This window comes from Protopterus annectens, chromosome 5.part0, assembly GCF_019279795.1.
Source record: "Protopterus annectens isolate FY-2018-M chromosome 5.part0, PAN1.0, whole genome shotgun sequence".
NCBI lineage: Eukaryota > Metazoa > Chordata > Ceratodontiformes > Protopteridae > Protopterus > Protopterus annectens.
In genome coordinates, this window is record NC_056735.1 from 1748833068 (window position 1) to 1748857022 (window position 23955).

At 40.3% G+C, this 23955-nt stretch overlaps 1 protein-coding gene across 1 annotated transcript in view; it reads right to left on the reverse strand.

Annotated features, from left to right (window-relative positions):
- Nucleotides 1–23955, reverse strand: part of DOP1B (DOP1 leucine zipper like protein B) — a 2336114-nt gene that overhangs the window by 771364 nt on the left and 1540795 nt on the right. The window contains exon 21 of the mRNA XM_044071549.1: nt 21276–21464. Within this exon, the coding sequence (XP_043927484.1) occupies nt 21276–21464 (189 nt within the window). The remainder of the gene's footprint in view (nt 1–21275; nt 21465–23955) is intronic.

Here is a 23955-nt window from a genome sequence, read left to right on the forward strand (position 1 = left end):
AAGTATCTGGCTGAAATAGCAGGCACAGGAAGAAGAGACTGAAAGAAAGCTGTCATGGATAGAACTTTTGGATGTGTAAGAGAGGCCATCATTAACACTTTTTGAATCTTGGAACCTTGATAAACATGATCTTGACCGCAAGGCAAGATAGACTTTTGAATGTTGATAGTGAATCCCACACATTGGAGGAGAGCTATGGTGAACTGCTGATCCTATAACAGGCAACTGAGAGAAGGCACCTGAAGCAACAGATAGTCTAGATAAGGAAAAATTTGAATGCCTTGGATTCTCCAAAAGTCAATCACAGGAGGTAGGCATTTTGTGAATACCACTGGGGCAGCAGAGAGGCTAAAGGGCAAAAAAGAGAACTGAAAATGAGAAGAAGAAGCAGAGAAATATAAGAACTTCATAAAAAGAGGGTGAATAGGAATATGAAGATAAGCATCCTTCAGATCCAAGTACACCATAAAAGCCTGGGGTAGTACAAGAGGGAACAGGGTGTGAAGAGTACGCATCCAAAAATAAGGAACCTTGAGAACAGTGTTCAGCAAGGAGAGATCCAGAATAGGTTTCCAGGTGCCCTCCTTTTGAGGAACCAGGAACATCTTGGAGTAATATTCCTTTCTTACTTGTGAAGGAGGGACAGCTTGAAGAGTTTCTTGATAGACCAGGTTCCTAAGGACATCTGAGAAATGAGAAAGTTGTTCCAGAGGAGCTTGGGGAATTCTTGAAAAAGGAGGGAGAGACTTCTATGCCATGAAGTAACTATGACCCATGACAGACAAAACCCAAGAATCCAAGGTGATTATATGCCAATTTGGAAGACAGAGGGAGAGCTGAAGGGACAAAAAGGAACCTGGCCAAAGGGTAGGGGGGACAAGATGTCAAACAGAAGCAGGTCTGGCAGACAAAGGAGGCTTCTGAGCCACATGATCCTGAGAAGACTTAGCAGGAGGAGCTTGTCTACCACACTTCCTGTCTTTGGTGGCCTGATGAGGCTGCCTGTGAACAAACGCAAACCTAGTGGGATAGTTCTTCTGGAATTTAGGGAAAAGGGAGACAAAATATGTTTTAAGATCCTGCAAGGCTTTATCTTTTTTCCTGAACAGAGTTAAACATATCAGTGGCAGCAGTCCCAAATTGATTTTAATTATCCAAAGGAGCATCCAGCAACTCAGCCTTAATGTCTTCAGGTAAAGACTGCATGTGAAGTCAAAAATAATGCCTCATGACAGACCTAAATGCAGCAACTTTGGAAGATGCATCAGCGGCATCATAGCTACACCGGATAGTGACAAGCCACCTGAGAGATAGATCCCAAAATAGAGAGCGCCAAAGATTTTGCTTCAGAATCAAGGAGGCTGGAAATCATCTGATGAGCCTGGGCAATCAAGGCCAAAGCATATCTGTCCATTTGGCTCTGGTAACTGATGCCCCAAAAGGCCAAAGTAGCAGAAGTATAAACCTTCTTACCAATTCTCTTCATTGCCCTACTGTCGAAGGCAGAAGCTTGGAAAAGGGGAAAAGTTTGGAAGGTTTGTCAAAGAAGCAGCAAAAATACCAAGGCTATTCCACCACGGAGAGGAGGTATCACAATCAGACCAATAGCAAAATAATAATAGCAGAACATAACGTTTAAGACTTCTTTATTCCAAAAAATAAAAAAATATATGGAAAGGACAACTAAATGATAAACGCTTTCGGCCAAGCTTTCATCAGATCATATTATGGATTGTCCATACTTCCATTTAAATTCAGATAAACAACCAATCAAACTTTGATACATACAAAATAAGCCAATCATAAGATGAATAAGAACAAAGTCTTCTGATTGGTGATCAACATTACGTCCAATCAAAAGGCTTCCCTAGTTAATATTTTTAGATCATTGCATAAGTAGACGTTAAACAAATAAGAACGGCTAAAGAACTATAAATTTTAAGACATTGTATACTTTTTAAAATATCTTTCTACGCATGTAGAGTATAAGACATTTGCGATCGGATAATGATCGTTCAAGAGTACCAAATATATAAATGAAAACAGAGGTAGATCTTTAATAACTAATCAACATATAATATTGATTTTCTGATGGCTAAAAGACCTCAAATTCAAACGTTGGACTCTGTCTAAATCCTTAAATGTGTCACTTCCAAAAAGTACAGTTTTGTACCTACCATAAATGTAGATGTCCGATAGGTATGCATCTGCAGTCATAACATATGGGTTGTCCTGCCTCAGGCAGCCCTCGGTCGGCCCGATTCCAAAGTCTGGGTCTGGCCTCGGCTGATGTCGCACTTCACCCGACGTCATAGCTCCTGGGGTATAAAGGCATCAGCCGACGCCATTTTCCTCAGTGTTTCTTGCCCCAGATGCCAGGTGCCCTCTAGGAAGGCTAAATTTGGATAAATGTTGAAAATTCCAAAGAGTAGCAAACAAAAAATATATAAACATATATACATACAAACAAATACACCATAATAGATTCGCCCAGGTAGCTGAAAGAGGGGTAAGCACCCTAGGAATACCACAGAGGGGAAGGAGGGTGGGTAATCCTGACTGCAGATGCATACCTATCGGACATCTACATTTATGGTAGGTACAAAACTGTACTATGTCCTTCAAGGATGCATCTGCAGTCATAACATATGGGTAGAATACCATAGCCAAACTGGGGGAGGAGGCACTAAGATAAAGATGGTGTAGTTAAGATCCCTTGTAAAACTGCAGTTGCAAAGCCTGCTCGGGATCTGGAGTATAAGGGAAGATTGTAATGCTTGGCAAATGTATGCATGGAGCTCCAAGTAGCAGCTTCTAAAATGTCTTTGGTAGCCACTCCTCGTAGAAAAGCTGTAGTGGTGGCTGTAGCCCTTGTGGAGTGAGGCCTGATATTTTCAGGAGTTGTCTTTCCATGAAAAGAGTAACAGAATCGAATGCAATTTCCTATCCATTTTGAAATTGTCTGTTTGGAAATTGCTTTTCCTTGCACTCCTGTTGCATATGCTACCAGAAGTCGGTCAGTTTTTCTGCTGGTCTTAGTTCTGTCCAGGTAGTAGCGCAGTTGTCTATGTACATCTAAGGTGTGTAGTAGCTTTTCCCCCCTGTTCTGTGGGTTAGGGAAGAACGTAGGTAAATGAATAGCTTGGTTCAAGGATACCCTGGATACCACCTTTGGCATGAAAGTAGGATTGGTTCTCAGAGACACTCTATCCTGGTGAAAGATAAGGAAAGGCTGTACTGCCATTAATGCCTGTAACTCTGATACCCTTCTTGCAGAAGTGATTGCCAGAAGGAAGGCAGTTTTCCAAGATAAGAACTGTAAGTCTGCTGATGCAGCTGGTTCAAAAGGGGGAAGTGTTAATTTTTCCAGCACAAAATTGAGATCCCATGCATGCAGAGGTGGTTTCCTTGGAGGTTTTACATTTTTGATCCCTCTTAGAAATTGTCTGAGGAGAGGTTGAGAGAAGATAGGAGGATCCATGTTGTACTCTGCTGAAATTGCTGAAGCATGAATCTTAATGGAAGAATAGGACAGGCCATTGTGGAACAGTTCTGCTAAGTATTCTAGGATGTGTGCTAGGTTTGCAATCGTGACATCTGTTCCCTTTGATGCACTCCAAATGAGGAATCTCTTCCATTTGTCTGAGTATGTTTTCCTTGTGGAGGGTCTGCGAGCCTCCAGGATAATGTCCTTGACTCTCTGAGATAAAGCAGGCTGGTTTTGTTTTATGCAATTTTCCAGGCGGTTAGCTGCAGAGTTTTCAAGTTTAGATGCAGGGTCTTGTAGTTGTTCTGTGTTAGAAGTAAAGGCCATAGAGATAGAGGCCATGGGTTCGTCCGAGACATGCTTCTCAGTAACGGATACCAATGTTGCCTTGGCCAGTCTGGAGCTATCAGAATTACCTTTGGCTGTTCCTCCCTGATCTTCAGTAGAACTTTGTACATCAGTGGGAGAGGTGGGAAGGCATAAACTGTCAGGGCCTTCCAGCTGAAAGAAAGGGAGTCCACCCTCCAGGCTTGTGGGTGGTATTCTCTTGAGCAGAATTTCTTCAGTTGGTGGTTGAGTGGGGAGGCGAACAGGTCTACTTCTGGCATTCCCCATGTCTTTGTTATGGTTCTGAAGATATCTGGATGCAGCATCCATTCGTGAGCATCCGTGGTAGTTCTGCTTAATTTGTCTGCTAGTATATTCTCTTTTCCTGGTACAAATTTGGCCTGCAGTTGAATGTTGAGATTCAGGCTTAGGTTCCACAGCTCCATTGCCATCCGGCATAAAGGGTAGGAGTGCGTGCCTCCCTGTTTGTTGATGTACCACATGACTGTGGTATTGTCCGTCCTTATCAGCAGGGGTCCTTGCTGAAGGAATGATTTGAATGCCTCTATTGCATGCTTCACTGCCAGCATCTCCTTTAGATTTATGTGTAGATTCAGCTGGTCTTGGGACCATAGGCCTTGGATACACTTGCCTTCCATGTGTGCGTCCCAGCCTAGGTCTGAGGCGTCCGTGGGGATGGTCTGCCTTGGTTGTGGTTTGTGGAAAGGCAACCCTCTGTTGGTCTTGCAGGCCTGAGCCCACCACAGGAATTCCTTTTTCAAGCATGGAATGATTGGTATCATGGTTTCTAGACTGTGTCTGTGTTGAGACCATACATTTCTTAGGTACCATTGTAATTTCCTCATATGTAGTCTGGCATGTGGTATCAAGATTATGCAGGATGCCATGTAACCTAGGGCCTGCAGGACTTTCCTTACAGTTAGCTGAGTTTGCCTTGTCAATGCCGTGAAGTAGACTGGAAGTTGTTTTTGTTTTTCTTCTGTGAGAAAAGCCATCTGAGTTATTGTGTCCAGTTCTGCACCCAAAAATGTTATCCTTTGAGATGGCACTAGTCTTGACTTTTGTATGTTGACTGTGTATCCCAAAGCTTGTAGCAGTTGTATGACATAGGCCAAATCCTTTATTATTTTTGTCTTGTTGTCCGCTTGTATTAGGCAGTCGTCCAGGTATGGGTAGATTTGAATTCCCTGAAGCCTGCAATGTGCAATTACTGATGCCAGGCATTTCGTGAATACTCTGGGCGCAGTAGATAAGCCAAAGGGCAATGCTGAGAATTGATAATGCTCTGATCCTGCAAGAAATCTGAGGTGTCTTCTGCAATCTGGTCGTATAGGGACGTACAGGTATGCCTCCTTGAGATCTAGAGTCACCAGCCAAGACTCCTTGCCCAACATGGGAAGGAGTTGCTGTAGGGTCAGCATTTTGAATTTTGGTACAATGAGATATGTGTTCAGTGCGGACAAGTCGAGGATAGGCCTCCATTGAGTTTCTTTTCTTGGTACAAGGAATAGTCTGGAGTAAAATCCTTGGCCTTGTTCCATAGATGGTACCTTTTCTATTGCTCTCATCCTTAGTAAGTTGATGACCTGTTTTAGAGCCTCGGTCTTCTGGCTTGGTGGAAGGTTTGGCATTCCTCTCTTTTTGGGTAAAGTGTGGAAGTGAAACCTGTAGCCTTTGTCTATTGTTTGCAAAGTCCATTTGTCTCCTGTGATGCAATGCCAGTTTTTTGAAAATAAAGCTAACTTTCCGCCCAAAGGTGCTTCTAATTGTTCCCTGGTAGGCGGAATCAGAGCCAAGTCATTGAGTCTGTCCTGTGGAAGTGGTTGCAGTCGCAGATGTGGAGGCACTCCTCTGGTTGTCAGGTTGCCACTGACGGCCCCTGTAGGCACCCCTTGATTGGCCTCTGCCTCTTGGGCGTCTATTTCTGCCTCTCTGTGCTCTGGTGGTGTCTGGAAAGGACCAATTCTTTGAAGGCCAATTTCTGCTGAACCTCGGAGGTTGGACCTGCAGAAAATCCTTGACTGTTTGCACAGATTTTGCCTTTTCTTCCACTTTCTTTAGTACCTCCTGTGCAGGGGAGCCAAATAAACTTTGTTTCTCCATAGGAGCATCTAGGAGTTTAGATTTTACATGATCTGGTAAGGATTGCTCTTTTAGCCAGGCATGCCTTCGAATCACTGCTCCAGTCTTAGCTGATCTAAATGAAGCCTCCAGTGCATCATAGCCGTATTTTAAAAAATGATTACTGACCTGCTGAGAATTGTGTACCAACTCCTGAAGAGACTTACGGTCTAAAGGTTCAGGAGAGGAAAGCTTTTTATTTAGCTGATCTAACAAAAATTCCTGGTACTGTATCATGTGAAATTGACAGTTTAGAGCCCTGGCAGAAAGAGTAGCAGATGTATAAACTTTTTTACCCCATCTCTCTAATGCTCTTGATTCTCTTTCAGAGGGTTGGGGGTTTTTGGCAGAGGCAGCTGCAACACCCTTGGGACCCTGAGAAATGGTTTCTGGATCTGCAGCGTGGGCCTTGTACAAGTGGAAATGAGAATCCGGGACCCTGTAATATCTGTCAGGTTTGGCAGGGGCCGGGGGAAGAGAATCAGGGGCTGAACAGGCATCATTGTATGCATCATCAACAACTGAAAGAACAGGTGGTATGGCTAGAGGCCTATGCTGTGGTAAGTGTAAAAAAGTCCTTAGCCTTTTCCTAGAATCAGAAAAGTCCTGACCCTGCCATTGGAAATGTTCCCTCATTGAATGTAGAGTTTCCCCAAATGAAAATTCTTCTGGGGGGGAGGCAGAAGGAATGGAGTCTTCTGCATCCGAATCCTCATAAGGTGAGTATGGGCCTTCCTGATGGTCTGATACATCTGATCTATCCGAGGAATAGTCAGAGGAAAGAGGTTCAGGGGGTTCAGTCCTAGGCCTTTTTTCAGGAGGGGGTTGTGAGGCCCTGTCTGGGTGAGGTTGGGATCCCCTGATCAAAGAAATAAGGTCCTCAGCAAGGCTGAGAATTTGAGAACTTGAGGAAGGCCTGTGAGGTGGAGCTTTTGTAGGTAAGGCCTTGGAAAGTTTAGCTGCTTTAGCCCTGGAGAAAGCCTTAATGGACATAGAAGCAGGGGATCTAGCTGCCCCACGTGCAGGAGTAGAAATGTCCAACGGAATGGTGTCGGACAATTCTAGTGTGCCTGCTTCCTCGGTAGGAATTTCTGTAGCCGACTCCGCCGGGGCCTCTGAGGACTCGGTCGTCGGAGGCCTGCTTGCGGCCGGAGGAAGAACCGAGGACTCGGTTTCAGCTGAAACCGAGACACTCGTGGTAGGCCTAACCGTGGTTTCAGCCGAAACCGCGGGCCGCGAGTGTCGGTCCTTTTCCTTGCGTTTTTTAGCTAAATGAGTAGTCGGAGTCTCCGACGGCATTTTATATGCAAAAGCGGGACCAAAAAACTCTTCTGCAAACTCCGACTGACGTCTAAGTGTCCGTCGGTTGAAGGAGGCACAGGCTAAACAAGCTGATATGTCGTGGTCTGGGCCTAAGCAAGGAAGGCAGTAAGAGTGGAAATCCTTATGAGGTATTTGTTTCCCACAAGTTAAACAATTATTTACTTTTTCTGACATCGGCTGAGGCAGGAAAGAGTCCCCAACGGGGTACTTAGCTTTTTAGAAGTCTTCGGTAGATGAAATCTCTGGATCTGACCGACCGGCACTTGCGAACAGCTTCTGCTTCGGGCACCGCGCGGCAAGAAAGACTGAGGAAAATGGCGTCGGCTGATGCCTTTATACCCCAGGAGCTATGACGTCGGGTGAAGTGTGACATCAGCCGAGGCCAGACCCAGACTTTGGAATCGGGCCGACCGAGGGCTGCCTGAGGCAGGACAACCCATATGTTATGACTGCAGATGCATCCTTGAAGGACATCAAAAAAGCCAACGGAGACCTGGTTCAATCAGCAATTACAAAATGGTATTAAAACCAATAGAAAATCAGATAAAAAACAAATCTAATGTGTCCTTCTTCATGAATTTGTCCAATCAAAAGTTATAACCATAACCAATTGGAACTGCAATAAGGAGATGTTAACCAATCCAAGAAGACTCGCTAAAACATGTCCGTAATATCATTCACTTTCACATGTATTGCAACTTAATATTATGGTATAACTGTGGAACATGTTTATTATTATAAAAACTGTCAATTAATACTTGCAAGCCAAATTGTCACTTTTTCAGCAGACAAAAATAGTCAATAAATCAACACCTCGCTTATACACCTGCCTTGGTGTTTTTGCTGCATTTTTGGTTTACTTGGCTATCTCTCTGTCCTACGCTGTGATTTCTTATGTGGCTTGTCAGAGAAGATGGACACCACAGGAGAGTCAGCAAAAGGATGCTTAAATAAGAACTGACAATCCTCAGGAACCTTACAGAACCTGTCAGGTTTCTTAAGAGCAGGAGGCTGAGAATGAGGAGACGTAGAAGCAGCTATAAAGATATCTTACAAAGCAGCCAACACAGGAGATACTGCAGAAGGTTTAGGGTGTCCACCTGAAGTAGCTTATAATAACTTTTCTGGATATCAGACATTGGTGAAGAATCCCACTTAAAGTATTCCATCATTCTAGCTAAAGTGTCTTCAAAAGACAATTCCTCAAAAAGAGACTGACGACTAATGGACTCTTCATCAGAACCATAAGCCAAAGGTGAAGGCATCTAGGAAGAGAAAGACAAGTCCATTTGGAAGGAGTTGAAGTCCAAGAGCGAGTAGGCACAGAAATCCCTGAATCAGGCCATGAGTAAACTCCTGCCATTCCTGCTGAGGATGCCTAGGGCATACAGAAGTATGCTTAGTCTTCTGTTTTTTCTTGGTAGGGACATTAGCCCTAACAAACACCAGAGTTTTTGACCCATGACATGATTCAATAACAATACCTGGAACATCTTCATTGACCAGAATCTGCAGAATTCCTTTTGGGCCTTCTGAGATAATCAACCATTGCTCCTACTCGACATCTGGAGCAGACGCCTACAATGCCTCAGAGGACATATGAAAGGAAGGATCCATGCCTGCCTCTGATGGGGTCATGGCAGAGGAATCTGACATAGATACTGGATGTGGCCTACAGAGATATTACACACTTCTAGACAGACATCTGGTGGAGGCTTGACAGTCAAATATTTCTTGGCGTTCTTATTTAATGGTACCTTGGGTTTAGAAGACTCCACCATACTACCTTGGATGTAACAGTTTCAGCTTCTGGTTCTTGAGATAAATGGCCAGTGAAAGACCAACAGCTTCTGAGTCTTAGGCAGAAATGCTTCACAAATGCTACAGATGAATGGTTGTGGGAAGCACCCAGAAAAAAAAAGACACTGTTTGTGATGATCCTTATGGGGAATATGCCTCCCACACTGACATCTTCCCTTCTTGGATGACATGAACGCTACATAACCAAAAAAGAACAAGACCAAAAGAAAAAGAAAAAAGAACGCAATGGGGCACTTATCAGATGGCTGGGTATGCAGCACAGCAAATGCCATTCAGACCGATGAGCGATGATGGTGTTCAGACTGGTGTCAAAGAAGTTTTGGGTAACTGCGTCCATACGTCATCTTTATACCCTATGTCCCGTACAGGGAGCATATTTGTGATGTATGGCACATACAAGTTCTAAAGGCTTTGATATACTGAATGGACACTGTGCTACCTTTGGGAGGAGATTCCTACTGTGAAGAATACTGCAACAGTGATATGAGAGGGCATCCACTGCAATAGTGTGGCACTGGGTAATGTTAAAACATACTGCATCACCAGGTCAATTCTATAAATTCACTTTCTAAATGTTCCTCCTCAAACAAAGGAGTATATGCAATACTCTCTTTTTCCTGCTTCAAAGCCGCCTCTTTTCTTCTCATCCACTCTCACTCTACCTCAAAAGTCACCCTCATATGCATAATCTTTTAGGCATGTGAGCCCTCAACATACTCCACCCACTGTCATTTTCTTTCTGTGATATCTGCCATCCAACATACTCCCATAGAAAAAACATAACTACCTTAAGGACAACTTTTTTTACCTTCCCACATCCTTGCTGCATATTTATATATTCCTCATTACATAAATCACTTTGTGCAAATTCTACTGCTTACCCACTGCAATTTTTCCCACTAAGCTCTGTGGAGCCTTCTTCCAGCTGCACAGCTACCGAACTCTATTTTCTCCCTTGCCCCTTTACTATCTTCAGTCTCAGATACTCAAAGTTTCAGTCCAACTTCATTCTTCTATTTCTCTCAAAATCACCACAAACAACATCCGGACCATCTGTTTGAAGTCATTAAGTATCGGGACTTTCCCGCTGACTGATTCTTAGGCTATTAGATATATAAAGATACAGCTGAGAAGGGTTATTGTATCAGTTTAACTCTCCCTGCAGTAAGTTCAGTGCCCTTCTTCAAGAATCCTCTAAAGTATTCTATAAATCCCTGTTAATCATCCTCTATTCCCCCAGCCATAATTCCTGTTCTTCTTCTTTTCAGATTGTGTCTCAGTCTATTCCATTTTCTTTTCATTGTCACCACAAGCTCCCAATTTCTCCCATTCTCTAAAAACTGAAATGAGATTGTTCTACTTTAGTCACTCTTTGAAATTCTTTACTTTCCTTATCTGGTTTTGTAGCATAGCGGGATGGAGCTCGAGTACAACATATGCATCTAGAGTTTGAGTAGAAGCCTCAGTACTGTGGGATTCTGACCAGGGGGCGGGGTGGGGATGAAAGGTCAGAACCCAATTGCCTCCTTCAAGGGAGAAGCACTGAGGCATACGTTTGAGCACACACTCAGTTGTAAAATCACCAGATGACCAGTGGTGACACTGAGGTGCTGTCTACAAGAGGAGGGCTGGGCTGTTGATTGTTTGATCCAACAGGCAGGCATATTCATTGCTAATCTCACTGAACACCAGCCCTTTGGATACTACAGGCCTGTGTCAGGAGACAAGTAGGACTACAGGCAAAAAAAAACAATGAATCTGCACCTCAAATATATTAGCCCCACTTCAAGTTTGCTGATGCTTGCCTCAGTAATGAATGAGCTTTAGAGCTGTGAAAAAAACAAATGTCTCATTAAGGTAGCTGAGGGAAGCAGATGCACAGTGGAGGATAGTGCAAAAAGGTAAAAAAGTTCTTTAGTTCCTCATTTTACTTCTTTCCCTCATGCAACATCTCAGTTCCTCTCCACTTAGTATGGCCATTCTTTTCCTACCTACAACCTTCTCTTCTCCTTTGCATACACACCATCTCCATGATACTGCAACCCCACTTTTCTCCCCTAATGTCAGATTCATTCCTTCATCAATCTCTCCATTACTCCCATATTATTTTGCACATATCCATTAGAATAAACACCTTCCTATGCCTTTTTTCCTGCTTTATTCACCTCATCTCTAGGGATCTCTTCCCTCCAATTTTTCCATGTCTAGACTTCACAGCTTCCTCGTCACCATTACACCATTTCTTGCTTTCTTCTATTTTTATTTCTCTGCCACCTTCTTAAATTCCCTGATCACCCACTCTTCCTTCTACTTCCCCATGAAATTCTTCTTGCTCCACAGACATGTTCTTTCTGGTTCCTGTCACCCGTACTCTCATATGAATTTGTCTGTGATTTAATCACATCCATCATCTGTGCTATTTATTTGTATTTCTTGACTGGGAATGTTTAGGTTGGCATTGCCCATTTTAAGTAGAGTTCTTGGAGGGAAACACCCCAGGAAAAATTTTTAGATATAAATATAAAATGAATTAAGCATAGTTATAAATAAATTAATGAACATCTAGGATTTAATGTACTACATAAAAATTAAGAATAATAAAAGTAGTAATAAGCATACTATAAAAAAGATTAGGTAAACCTTTCCAATAAGCTATTTAATCATAAACACAAAATCAGACTTACCTCCTTCATCTCTTTGTAACTACAGAAAACAATATAAACTTGATATCAACAACAAATAAAAAAAAACTGAGATGAAGACTAGGCAGAATTAAAAAAACAAAGCCATCCTGTATTTCTAAAGCTAACAAGTACCAACATTTAAAAAAGGAAACTAGGGTGAAAATCAATTGTGTCAAAACTGAATATGCCAGATAAGTACAAATAACTTACCTTGGACAGCCAAAACAAAACTGGAAGACAATAAAACAACTCAGCAATTCCACTGTTTCCCAAAAGTGGGTAGCTTTACTACTCTTAGCAAGGACATGAGATCTCAACTAACTCAGAAGATCAGCAGTCCCCCACTGTCTAACAAACTGACTTTTTCTAACTCAACTTCTTTCCCAGCAATGCAATAAATATGCTCCAAAAAATGAAGTACTGTCTCACTTAAAATGTACTTTTCTCTAAACATGATACTGTGCTCATTCAATCAACACAGAATACAATATTTAGATCATACACTTAGCTAATAAATGCAAGCATCACTGTGCTATGTTCAGCCCAAACAACTGGTTTCCTGTTACAGCTGAGTTAAATGCAGTGGCGGCTCATGCTATTGGACTGCAGGACTGCAGCCCCCAGCTGTAAAAAGAAAAAAAAATTAGTGCCCATTTCCTGAAATGACTGCTGGAAATAATTTAGAGTGTCCGGACCATTTTCCCAAACTCAGACAGCTGTAAAAAGAAAAACAAATTAATTTAGAGTAAATGTTCCCAAACTCTCAGACTGGTTAAATAGCAGTCCGGATTAGGAAACAAGGCATCAGACTGCAGATGCCCCAGAAGTCTATATGGTTACAACCACATAGACTGGAAGGGGATCAGACTGCAATGTCAGCAGGCTAGATAGCTGTAAAGCCTGTAGCTGCTGCTCTCATGGGACTTATTAGCTGCTCTCCCAGGACCGGGCTCACATGGATGGATGACTTTCTGCTCTCACAGGACCGGCAATAACTTAAGATTTTCTCTGCTTACATAGACATTTAACATCTCAGACGGAGTTTACAGATGGATCTACTGTCCAGGGTGTGTGTGTGTGTGTGTGTGTGTGTGCGTGTGCGTGTGTGTAATGCCCCAGTGAAATATACCTGGTGGCTAGAGACAGGCTCAAACCCTGTAACTTGAATGCAAATAGCAAGAACCTGAATTCGCTACCCACCACCACTTCTGAAAAATGTTTAGATTTTTGCCTCATATTTGTCTTTTGTTCTGTTCCTCATAAAATCTGTGGTTTTCTGGATTTTAATTCACTAAGTAATGACAGACATTTGAATTTCAGACTTCATATTCTTCAGAAGGTATATGGTAACACAAAATATTTTATTCTAGCAATTATCTAAGTTTATAAGATCAATATTTGAAATTTATCCCTATTTTGGGGATGTATTCCCCTATTATTCACTTTGTCCAGGTTTTTTGTGCTAAGAGTTTGAAAGCTATGGTAAGAACTGAACTGAATATGTTTGGGGGCTGTATTCGCCCTTTATTCACATTGTCCTGGTGTTTTGTGCTAAGAAGTTGAGAGCTATGTTGAGAAGTAAATTAATTAAGTGATAGCCATTTAAGTTTCAGTCTTCCTGTCTATGTAGAAATGGTTAATTTGGCATAGTGGTTATGTTGTGCTGACTGTAGTGTACAGGGTCCTGGGTTCAAGACTTTGCAGTGAATTGCATGGTGGTAACACATCATTTTATTCTAGCAACTTTCCAAGATTATACAAGCAATGTTTAAAATGTGTCCCTGGTTTTTGGGCTTTTGCCCCCCCCCCCCACAATAAATTTAGTTTTTTCCAGATTTCTTGTGCTGCAAAGTTGAGAGATAAAGTTGAGTGTCAAGTGGATTTTACAAGGAGCTGAGAGCTTCAAGGGAAGAAAAGTTTAGTGCTGCTTATGCTGAGTCTGCTTGCTTTGTTAATAGCACAACAGGTAGTATACTTGCTTTTTATGCAGAAGGCTGAGGGTTCTACTCCTGCAGTATGTAGATGCATTGCTGATACCGTACTATGTTGTACTTTTAAAGGGGGTGGAATTCTGCAGTCCTGAGAATGTCTTCTTTGGCGGAGATACCTAGCAACTATGAACCTGTTATCAATTTGCCATCTGGTTCCTATTGCAATATTATTAGCTTATCATTTTTTAGTGTAACATAGGCAATGTATTCATCAAGGGCAACAGGCACTTTATTTGTAGATGAAACAATGAAATATAAAGTTGTTTGCTAGCAGCAACATCTTATTAGCATTAGCTGCAGATCTCTTTAATGTGGAATTATTTAGATGACTGCTGGATTGTAGAAGTTTGAGTAGACTTTTATGATAGAAATGTTCTGAATTGGGCAGTTTTGTCATTGCTGGTCCATACATTTTGTTTCATTGTTTAATAAAAAAATGTTCAAAACAATACATTCAAAATGCCCTCTAACAACTGTACTGTATTATAGAATATAATTTAATACAATCAGGAAGGTGTATCAAAGAACACATGTGTGTGAGACTGCATTGCTTTGTTTAGCAGATGTCTATTAGTGTTTTTGTGCTGTAAAATGTAAAATAAAACTTTTAAATGAAATCCAAATCATCATAGAAGTAAAACAAAATGCACATTACAGTATTTATGGTAAATGGGGCAAAACAGCCAAGTAATGGGACATTGGATTGGCTGCAGGGGGGAGGCACCATTCGACTATGATATTGTGAGGGGGGAAGGTTGGCAAACTCAAAGACGGCCCCAGCTGAACTATACCTCTCAACTGTCCAGATTTTCACAGAATGAATAGATTTTTGCTTATTTTTGGTTTGTTCATCATAAAATTTGTGGTTTTCTGGAAAATCATTTAGGAATGAAGTCACTAAATAATGACCAACATTGAGTTTCAGACTTCATACCCTTCAGAAAAATGATTGCTAAAACAAGACCTGTTATTATATCAACTAAGTTTATACAAGAGCAATTTTTAGTACTGTTTGTATGTTCCCCCAATATATTTGGCCTTGTCCAGATTTCCTGCATTAAAAGGTTGAGAGGTACATGCAAATAAATTGCTTTATAGAATTAGCTATATCCAAACCTCTCAGATGTCCCTGATTTGGGCTCAAAATGCTGCTCTCCCCCTAATAATCCCTAAGCAAAATGGCAATTCTGGAAGAAAACATGGAGGGTTTACAACAATTAATAAATAATTGTAATGATCAGCATTATAGATTACTTTTATTTCAGAAATGCATGTAGATTCTCTTATTTTGTCAGCTGCTCAACTTAACAGGACTAATATTAAAAAGTGTCCCTTCTTTGACAGGTTCCTAGCTGTATTGTGTGGCTGTTTTATATTTTTGCATCACATGTTTGGTCTGTTTTTCATAAAATTGTGGTTTTCTGGCAACTTAGTGGCAAATCATTAAAGATTGAAGTTAGAAAATACTGACAGACATTTGAGTTTCAGATTTCATACCCTTCAGAAAATTCATATTAATGCAAGACCTACTATTCTATTATCATTATACATTAATAAGAGCAATATTTAAAATGTGTCCTTATTTTTGGGCCTCTGTCCCATTTCTACTTATGGCTTTGTCCAGATTTCTTGCTCTAAGGTTGCGAGGTATGACAAATATGTCAGGGCCATCACTATCAGCCTGAGACATTTCAAATTGTTACATACTTGTTGCACCCTACTCCCCCATGTTGTGACTCTGGATGTGTCCAAGGCAAGAAGCAGTTATGCAGTGTAAGTATGCAGAGTATCCCCCCATCCAAGGTAGACACAGATACCACAGTAGCTTTTCATCTGTCTTTTATTTTGCAGTGTTCTGGTTTTCTGTCATATTTTTATTCTGTCAAATTTTTATTGTTGACTTATGCTTCTTATTCAGAAAATGTGTGTTGTTGCAGAGCCCTCTTGCTCTGTGTATAAGTAGCAATGCTTTCATTGCCATCAGGTAAGCTTGTCTGAGACTGGAAGATGCAAGTAAGCTTTAATAAGCATACTGTTAAAGAATTACCAACATTGAAAGCCTTTTTGTTGTTGCCATGCAGAGAATATTTACATAACTATATAACGTATAAGCCTTAGGTACTGAAATGCATATGACAGTATTTGTAATAAAGGACAGGATTACATTATTTTCAGAAGCTCATTACATTTCTTGGAGAATTGCAGTCATCTTTGCAGGCTTAACTCATAAACTAAACATAATACCAATCTATCATGTGTGGTCCATAACCTGAGCTTGTTTCTTGTTTGCTATTCATTTTTTACTTTGATCATGTTTTCCCCGTGAAACAAGTAGATAGTTGTCAGACAGCAGGTCTTTTTGGGATAAGACACATTTTTACAAGTGAGGATATCACAGAGATTGCTACTTTCAGCATGTTACTTGGCACTTTTATAAAGAAGAATATAAATTATAATTAGCACTGCAGTGTAAGGAAAAGTGGTTTGAGTTGAGTGCTGCTTGTTTTTTACACTTGATTTTGACTGGCATTCCAGTAATGTATTTAAAAAGTAATTTATTTTTTCATGCCTCACAACCTTTTTATTTCCATCTAGATATTAAGTAAGCTGTCATGCAGCCAATGCATTAAAACATTTTTTTTCTTCTACACTTAATGCTGTCTTGATTGGACTCTCATAATAACAGTTTGGCACCCAGGGCAGCGTATTTCATTAAAGCCCCAGTTTTTGTGGTACTGAGCATAGCTCCACCCCTTTCTAGTTGGTTACAACCCTTCCCCTTGGCCCCACCCATTCAGCTGTCTCCTGCAGCCCTTCTTTGATTTGAAGTCCCCAGCCATCACTGGTTATATGCCCAATACGCTCATCTACAAAATATTAAATGATGTCTACCATCCACCACTCTTCAACAGGCGGTGGTTTAGAAAACAGTTCTATATGCTTAGACGTAATGGCAATATTCTGTCACACTGGCCCCCATTCACACTCATTATGTATTAGTTCTCCAAAATTATTCCAGCTGCTTGAAACACTCTCAGACAGAACATTAGGAATATACACCAACTATAGGCTTTCAAGAAAACACTCAGAAAATATCTGATCAAAGAAAGTAAATGCAGGTGCTGCAGAATTATGGGCTAGTACAATGTTGCACAACTTCCTGGATCCCACTGTACTAGTGGTTCTATTCTATAATTTGCAGGCTTAGTATGACTAATACTGCCTTAGAGAAAGCAAATATAATTCCCACTACTTTTTTGTACAGCCAGACAACATTCACAAGTTAATTTATAGTCCATTATACTGTGCCAACATTTTTAAAGCACTGCGTGCTGTGCAACATGCATACGATTTTGTATTTATAAGAAGTAAGCATTAATAATGTATGCATTCTTGTAAATGGTTAATGTTTTAATTATTCGGTGTCACACCTTGGATATGTGTTGTACAAGTAATTTTGTCAAATGCCTTAATAGCAGTATTTTCTTTTTTATTTGTGCTCCTAAGTGCATTTCTTGTTCATTACTGTCTTTCATTTGGGGCTGAACAGGGTCCCTGAACCAGTTCGCTTACCCATTTAACAAAGTATAAGCAAATAAGTAAGCGATCATTTCTCTTTCCCCTTACAGCTCACTACACATAGCCATATCCCTCTTTCCCATTTCTTTTCTTAATGCCTTTGTAACTCCAGTCTTCTTTTATTTCTTTTCATACATCTCATCCGACCCAACCTTCCAACATCATGATGAACTCCTCATCTAAGAGTTTTCTTACCTACCAATCACTTTGTTACAGCCCTCTACCATAAACTTCTACAGATGACTCACCTCACAATTTGGCCTATAGTAGCATTCTGATATACACAACCTCCTTCAGCTGTCTTGTCCGGTGCCGTTCATTCACCTTTCACTTTTTCAGCTGGTTTCTACTAGTTTCTTAATCTCTGTGTGAAAACGGTGAAGCATCTCCTCTCTCATCTTTTCTAGCACACATACCAGTACTTCCCATAACCAAATATCAGTCTAATTTTGTGTTAATGTACAATATCTAAAGTCTTGATTCTTTCAATCATACTCACTGTCTCTACATAGTGTGCTTTTCCCTCCATATTATGAGTTACTATTACCATACAGCCTTCTCCTCATCAGACCTACCGCCATTACCACATTTTGGCCTAGAAGGAAAACAACACTCCCTTGCTTAGAAGTACCTTCTCATTGCCTTCTGCAAAATACAATATAATGTGTGGTGGCTGTGAGGATTGAAGTCAATCTTACTGAAAAGCTATACTTAACAGTGATGCCCCCCAATGCCAGTCCTTTATCTTGCTATCTCTTCTTTCTTTTTTATTGTGCTTTTAAGCTTTCCAGCATAAAAAACATGTTTCTTCCCTCTTACCTATTCATCTTTCTCCTCACATTATTCATAAATTTACGTGTCCTGGATCCCATTCCATTGCCTAAAATGATGGTTATTTCAGATTACTTGTGCGCATCACAACCCCCATATTCCATTTCTAGACAATGCTTCAACAGAACCCTACATGATACCCTCAACAGACTACATGTCAATATTAGTAATTTGTGTACTTTATATAACTACCACTAAGCAAATAGCCACCATTACCAAAACCTTTAAACAGCCCTGAACTGTCTAACCTGTGTGAAGAACTCATTACCAAACTCATTACTAAATGCAAACAGATGTGTTTACATACACAATAACATACAACATTCCTCAAAAACAGATTACAATATTTTACAAACTCCACTCCCTTTTTCTTTTCACTTTATGTATACACACACTCCATTTCAGAGTGCCTAAATGCATTTCCCTTCCAGCTGCACTTCACAGATGCCCCCCAGTATTCCATGTATGTGTTGCCATAAATTATCTCTATGACCTCTATTTGACTCTGAGAAAAAAACAAGTGAATGCTGCTTAAAAGTCTGAAATTCACTTGAAATTTCCATCAGTTCACTAGGCATCAGATACTCTATACCAATGTTTTCCAAAGCCTACAAGTCAGCATTTACATACTGGTTAATTCTTCACTTGGTACATCTCAAGTTGACAACTCAGGCAGCTATAATTTGCCTTTCTTTAACGGCAACAATATACATGTTCTCACTTTTAAACTCCCAGACTCTTCTCTCTGCCATTTCTTCCCCTTTCCTTCCAAAAACATCACCTCTTTGCAACTCTTACATAACTATTTAAAAGTGCTCAGTAAACAAGACTACTCACTAAAGAGAATACATAGTTAATAACTACAACCGCCTTCTCCTCCTCCTCTTCTTTTGGGCAACTACCACACAAGTCAGATTCTCAGCCCAGCCTAAAATCACCCCACCACCACCAAGAATCAGCTTCCACACCATTCCTTACAAATCCATGGACCCTCTTCATCTTCTCAGTCTTGTTTCTTAGCTGCACTTCCTTCTACCCCCATTCCTGATTTTCTTCAGATTAGTACTCGCCTCATCCCTTTATTGCCTTCCTACGTCACAGCTGCTCTGCCTCTTAAAGGGACTAGAGCTGTTCTGTCTGACCACTATTCTTAACACAGCAGAATATGAAAGCCGTTATATACCATTCTCTATCTCCTACTCCACCTACAAGTTGTAGAAGCTGATCCTCAAGGCTAAAAGTACTTGCAGGACACAGATGCTTGAAGGAGGCGGTATACTTAAGTTTCAAAGAACAGGGACTGGCACAGAATGTGCCTCAGAGGTTGAAATTGCTCTGTCGCCTCCAACCAACCTTTCTTCTAACTTGTGGCTAAATATCTTTAGAGCAGCACAACCCAAGTCTACTTGTTAAGCTTGTGGGGCCAGGAGTACCACCACATTCTATCACTTTGTGGCGCATAATACCCTAATGAATCAGATATTCTTTCTGAATGATCCATTTTCAAATCATCTAGCTTCCTCCAGATTTGCTCCCTTTTTTTTCTTTTTTGCATTCATAAATGCAGGAATCTGGTCTCTGTCTTTCCACAAGCTAATGCTACTCCACGAATAAGACTTCAGTCAGTGCAATCTGATGATTTACTTGGGGGTTACAGGTCTTTCAAGATCCATGAAGCACTCTTTTTTCAGATTCACCAAAATGCCAGTTGTGAATGCCCTTCTGTACCCCTAGTAACCTTTTTTGGATTTCAACACTACTCAAAGAGTTGCACATGGTTACCAAACTGCTGCTCTTACTATGATATATATTACACTTCCCTTTAAAACTTTGTGTAGGTAGAGGAGTTCATAACTCAAGCTGACATTTTATCTGAAATCTCGCAAGTTACCTAGCAAGAACTGTAAATATTAGGCTAATCACTTATCCTGAAAACAAAATCTTTCACACATCACATAATATTCTTCTTTTGGGTTAAACATATCACTGTAAACAAGCAATTCAACTAACACAGGGAAATAAAGGAAGGTCAGTGAATGCTTCATTATTAAAGGGCAAAATTAGTACTAATCTTTACAACAGCAGCTACAAGTCACTTGAAAGATAAGAGTAATAACCCACAGACCATTCAAGCAATATGGAATTAAAAGAAAACAGAATTCCACAAGTTATCCAACTGCGTGAAGCAGCAGAGTAAAAGGCTAGTTATCAAAAATGGAATATAATCTGCCAAAGTTTAATATGCCATGAATAATTGCAAATATTGTATCTATAAATGTGTAAAATGAGATAGAAAAACAGTGGATGAAAACTACAAAGCACACAGATTCATCACTTTGTAATACATCTTGATATTATCATCATCACCACCACCACCAACCCCCTTTTTCCCATTTTCTATATGGGGTCAGTGTGTTGCATGAGCTATCGCCATCTCTTTCAAGAAAATGCCACACTCATACCTTCTTCGACATGTCTATCACAAATATTCTCACACACAATCCATCCCATTTCTTTGCTGGACACCTTTGCTCCCTCATGCCTTCTTCCAGTCTGTCTCACACCTTCTTTACTAGATTGTCTTCTATTTTCAGGAACAGGTACCCGAACCACCATAATCTATTCCCTCTAAACTTCTCTGCAACTAGAGCTATTTGAGCTTCTGTACTGATGTCTTCATTTCTTCGTCTGTGCAACAGTGTGCATCCTACCATCTCAAGCATTTCATCTTCATCACTTCTAGCTTCCTGAACTGCTCTGCCTTGACTGCTTATGTTTCTATATATACAGTGTTACTGGTTGCACCACTGTTACGTACACCTTATTTTTCAGCTTCTTTGGCAATTTTATGCAATAAATCTTGATATGCTGGACTGAATTCTGATTAGATTTATTAAACAGCCAGACTAATCCCACAATAAACAACAGGGTGGGTACATTTAATCTGAGTTCTATAAACCAACAGAAACAAAAATGTATAACAGCATCATGTTGCTTAAAGGTGGCTAATGTACAGACTGCAAGGAAAAAGTGTACTACAAAATTTCAGATGACATGCAAAAATAAAATGATGGACTTGTGAAAACATACTTTAGTGGCTCTGAAGTATACTGATGAGGATCCTTTTGCTGATCCAAAGAGATCAGGTGGCCTTTTGTGATCTTCTTCTCTTCTTATCACACTCCACAGAAAAGCCATAGTGCTGATTATCTGAGGCAGTTTTTCCAGAATAGAATTTTTAGCATTTCTCAGGTTGGCAGGATCAGGTGAAGGCAAGGACTAAGACAGAAATTAAGAAAAAAGAGGATATGCACATTAAAGTGAATATATCTGAGGAGGAACATGCAATGTACAACAGTAGTTTGGTTTCTTTCTTTTTTAAGAGATTTATTATATACATCATATTTTGAACATAGAAAATAAACTTTCTGCGATGACAGTTTTCTTCACAGAACAATATCAGTCACATAAAAAAAGAATTTGTAATTAAAAATCCACTATTTGCCACCCTGTTCTTGGGGACCCTATTACCTTTAAGAAGAAAAGAATAACTAAAATGCAAGACCAAGTGTCAAGTGCCAAGTTCCTCATAATAACAAAAAACCTAGCATGTGAAGACAGTGATGGACAATTTTATTTATTTTATTTTATACATCTGTTAACTGAGTAAGCCTATTGAACATGTGTCCCATTTCAGGGAAATGTCTGGTTAAGTGACTTGCTCAGAGTCACGCACTACACAGATGGAGGTGGAATGACTCAAACCCAATACCCTGCACAGTGGTGCAGCAGTTAGTGTTGTCACCTCACAACAAGAGGTTCTCCGGTTAAATTCATGGCTGGGGTGCCTTCTGTGTGGAGTCTGCATGTCCTCCCTGCATTTGCGTGAGTTTACACCAGGTGCTTTGGTTTCTTCACATATTCCAAAGACATGCATATGAAGTATTTCTCCCTGGGCCATCACTGAAAATGGGCTCTGTCCCACTCGGACTTTCCTGGTAAACAAATGTTAAATTACTAACAGCTCAGAAACTTAATCCCTATGTGCTAAGTGCAAGGTATCTTTAATTACCTTTTTCATTATTAATCCTTGTAGAGTTCCCACAAGATTAAACTGCATTCTATTCAACCATTCATTTAGGTAAAATGCCAAGTTATCCTGTGCTTTACTCCCTCTAGCAATTCAGTGCTTTACTGCCTCTAGCAATTCAATCATCCAGCTTTTCTAAATGTCTTATGAGTTCTTGGAGATACTGTTATTTTTTTGCATACAGTTACCAGGTGCTGCTAATCCCAAGTTAGCAATATTCTTTCTGGATAGAGAAAAGGATGTTCTGGTGGATAACATATTGCCCTTTCTGTATGTACTTCTGAGTAACATACCACATTTCTCATATCCAAGAAGATGTGGTAAAACGGATGCAGAAGACAAACGTTCTCACCCAGACAGCAAAAAGCCCAGCATCTCTGCCTTAAAGTACCAAAAATGAGCAGATGAAAAACAGTGGGCTATGAGAAGGCAGCAGCAATGAAAGAGAGACATCCATCCAGCTGTACCTTTTTACTACTAATTGCTACTAATGAAATACAAAAGGGATCAAGACAAGGACCAGGCCTTTTCAATGTCTACAGGAATATCACTACAAAATGTTTGCAAAGAAAAGTATACCTCACAACCAATGCACCCTGGGCATCTTTTAAACCATGCCCCCCCCCCCCCCACCACACACACACTCATTTTTTGGACCATGCATAAATACTCATATTATTTTGAATCTTACAGATTCAACTTCCTAGTTTAAGACCATCCAAACTGTTGTCATTATGTCTGCACCCATTAATTACTTGTTCAGAGTCACATAGCAGGCATAAGAAGGTTGAAAGAATCAAGCCCTGTACCCTGGGCATAGGAAGCAGCTCCTTAAAGTCTTCTACATTAACAGCCATCTAACATTCTTAACACATTAATACAAATTGCACACTATTACAGTATATTTTTAAAATAAGAAAATAAGTTGGCATGTTGTTTCATCCACAGCCAGCCCCCCCCCCCCCCAATTAAAGGGCTGCAATCCCCAGTGATTTGCTATAAAATTACAATTTTTAAGAGGCACAGACCACAAATATAAGGCAAGTTCAAGTACCTTCATTGAGAGCCAGAACATTTTCATCTTTGCTTGATAAGTATGATACTCTGTCTGGCATTATTGAGGATTGTAACCCTTAGTGATTCAATAGAAAAACAAAGCTTTTATGTAAGATACAGCAAAAATATGAGGTATAATAGAGATGTTCTGCAAAATCAAGGATAGCTGAAAGTACTGCTGCATCCCCAACTGTATCTGTTGGGAAGGAGCAGTAAATTAAATAATAAATAAACAAATGAATAAATAAATCAATAAATAAATACCTGGCTGCCTGCCAGGATTGAAAAAAAATATATGGGTCTACTTTCATTTATCGAAATTACACTTACTCGAAATTCAGATTCCTGAGAAAGAACTTTATATGAAACGTCAGATCATCGAAATTTTACGCATGGTCAACAACCACTTGGCTACCATGGAGCCCTTTTCCTCAGTGTAGTGCAATCTCGGAGCTGGTATATTTAGTTGGGGTGTGGAGAACCTCCCTACTTGTGTGGGCTTAAATATGTCCCGTTCTATTATATTGTCCTGGTGGCCAAGTGGTTGTTTACCATACGTAAAATATAGATGATCCGAAGTTTCAAATAAAGTGTCTTTTGAAGAAGTAATTTCGGAATATAAAT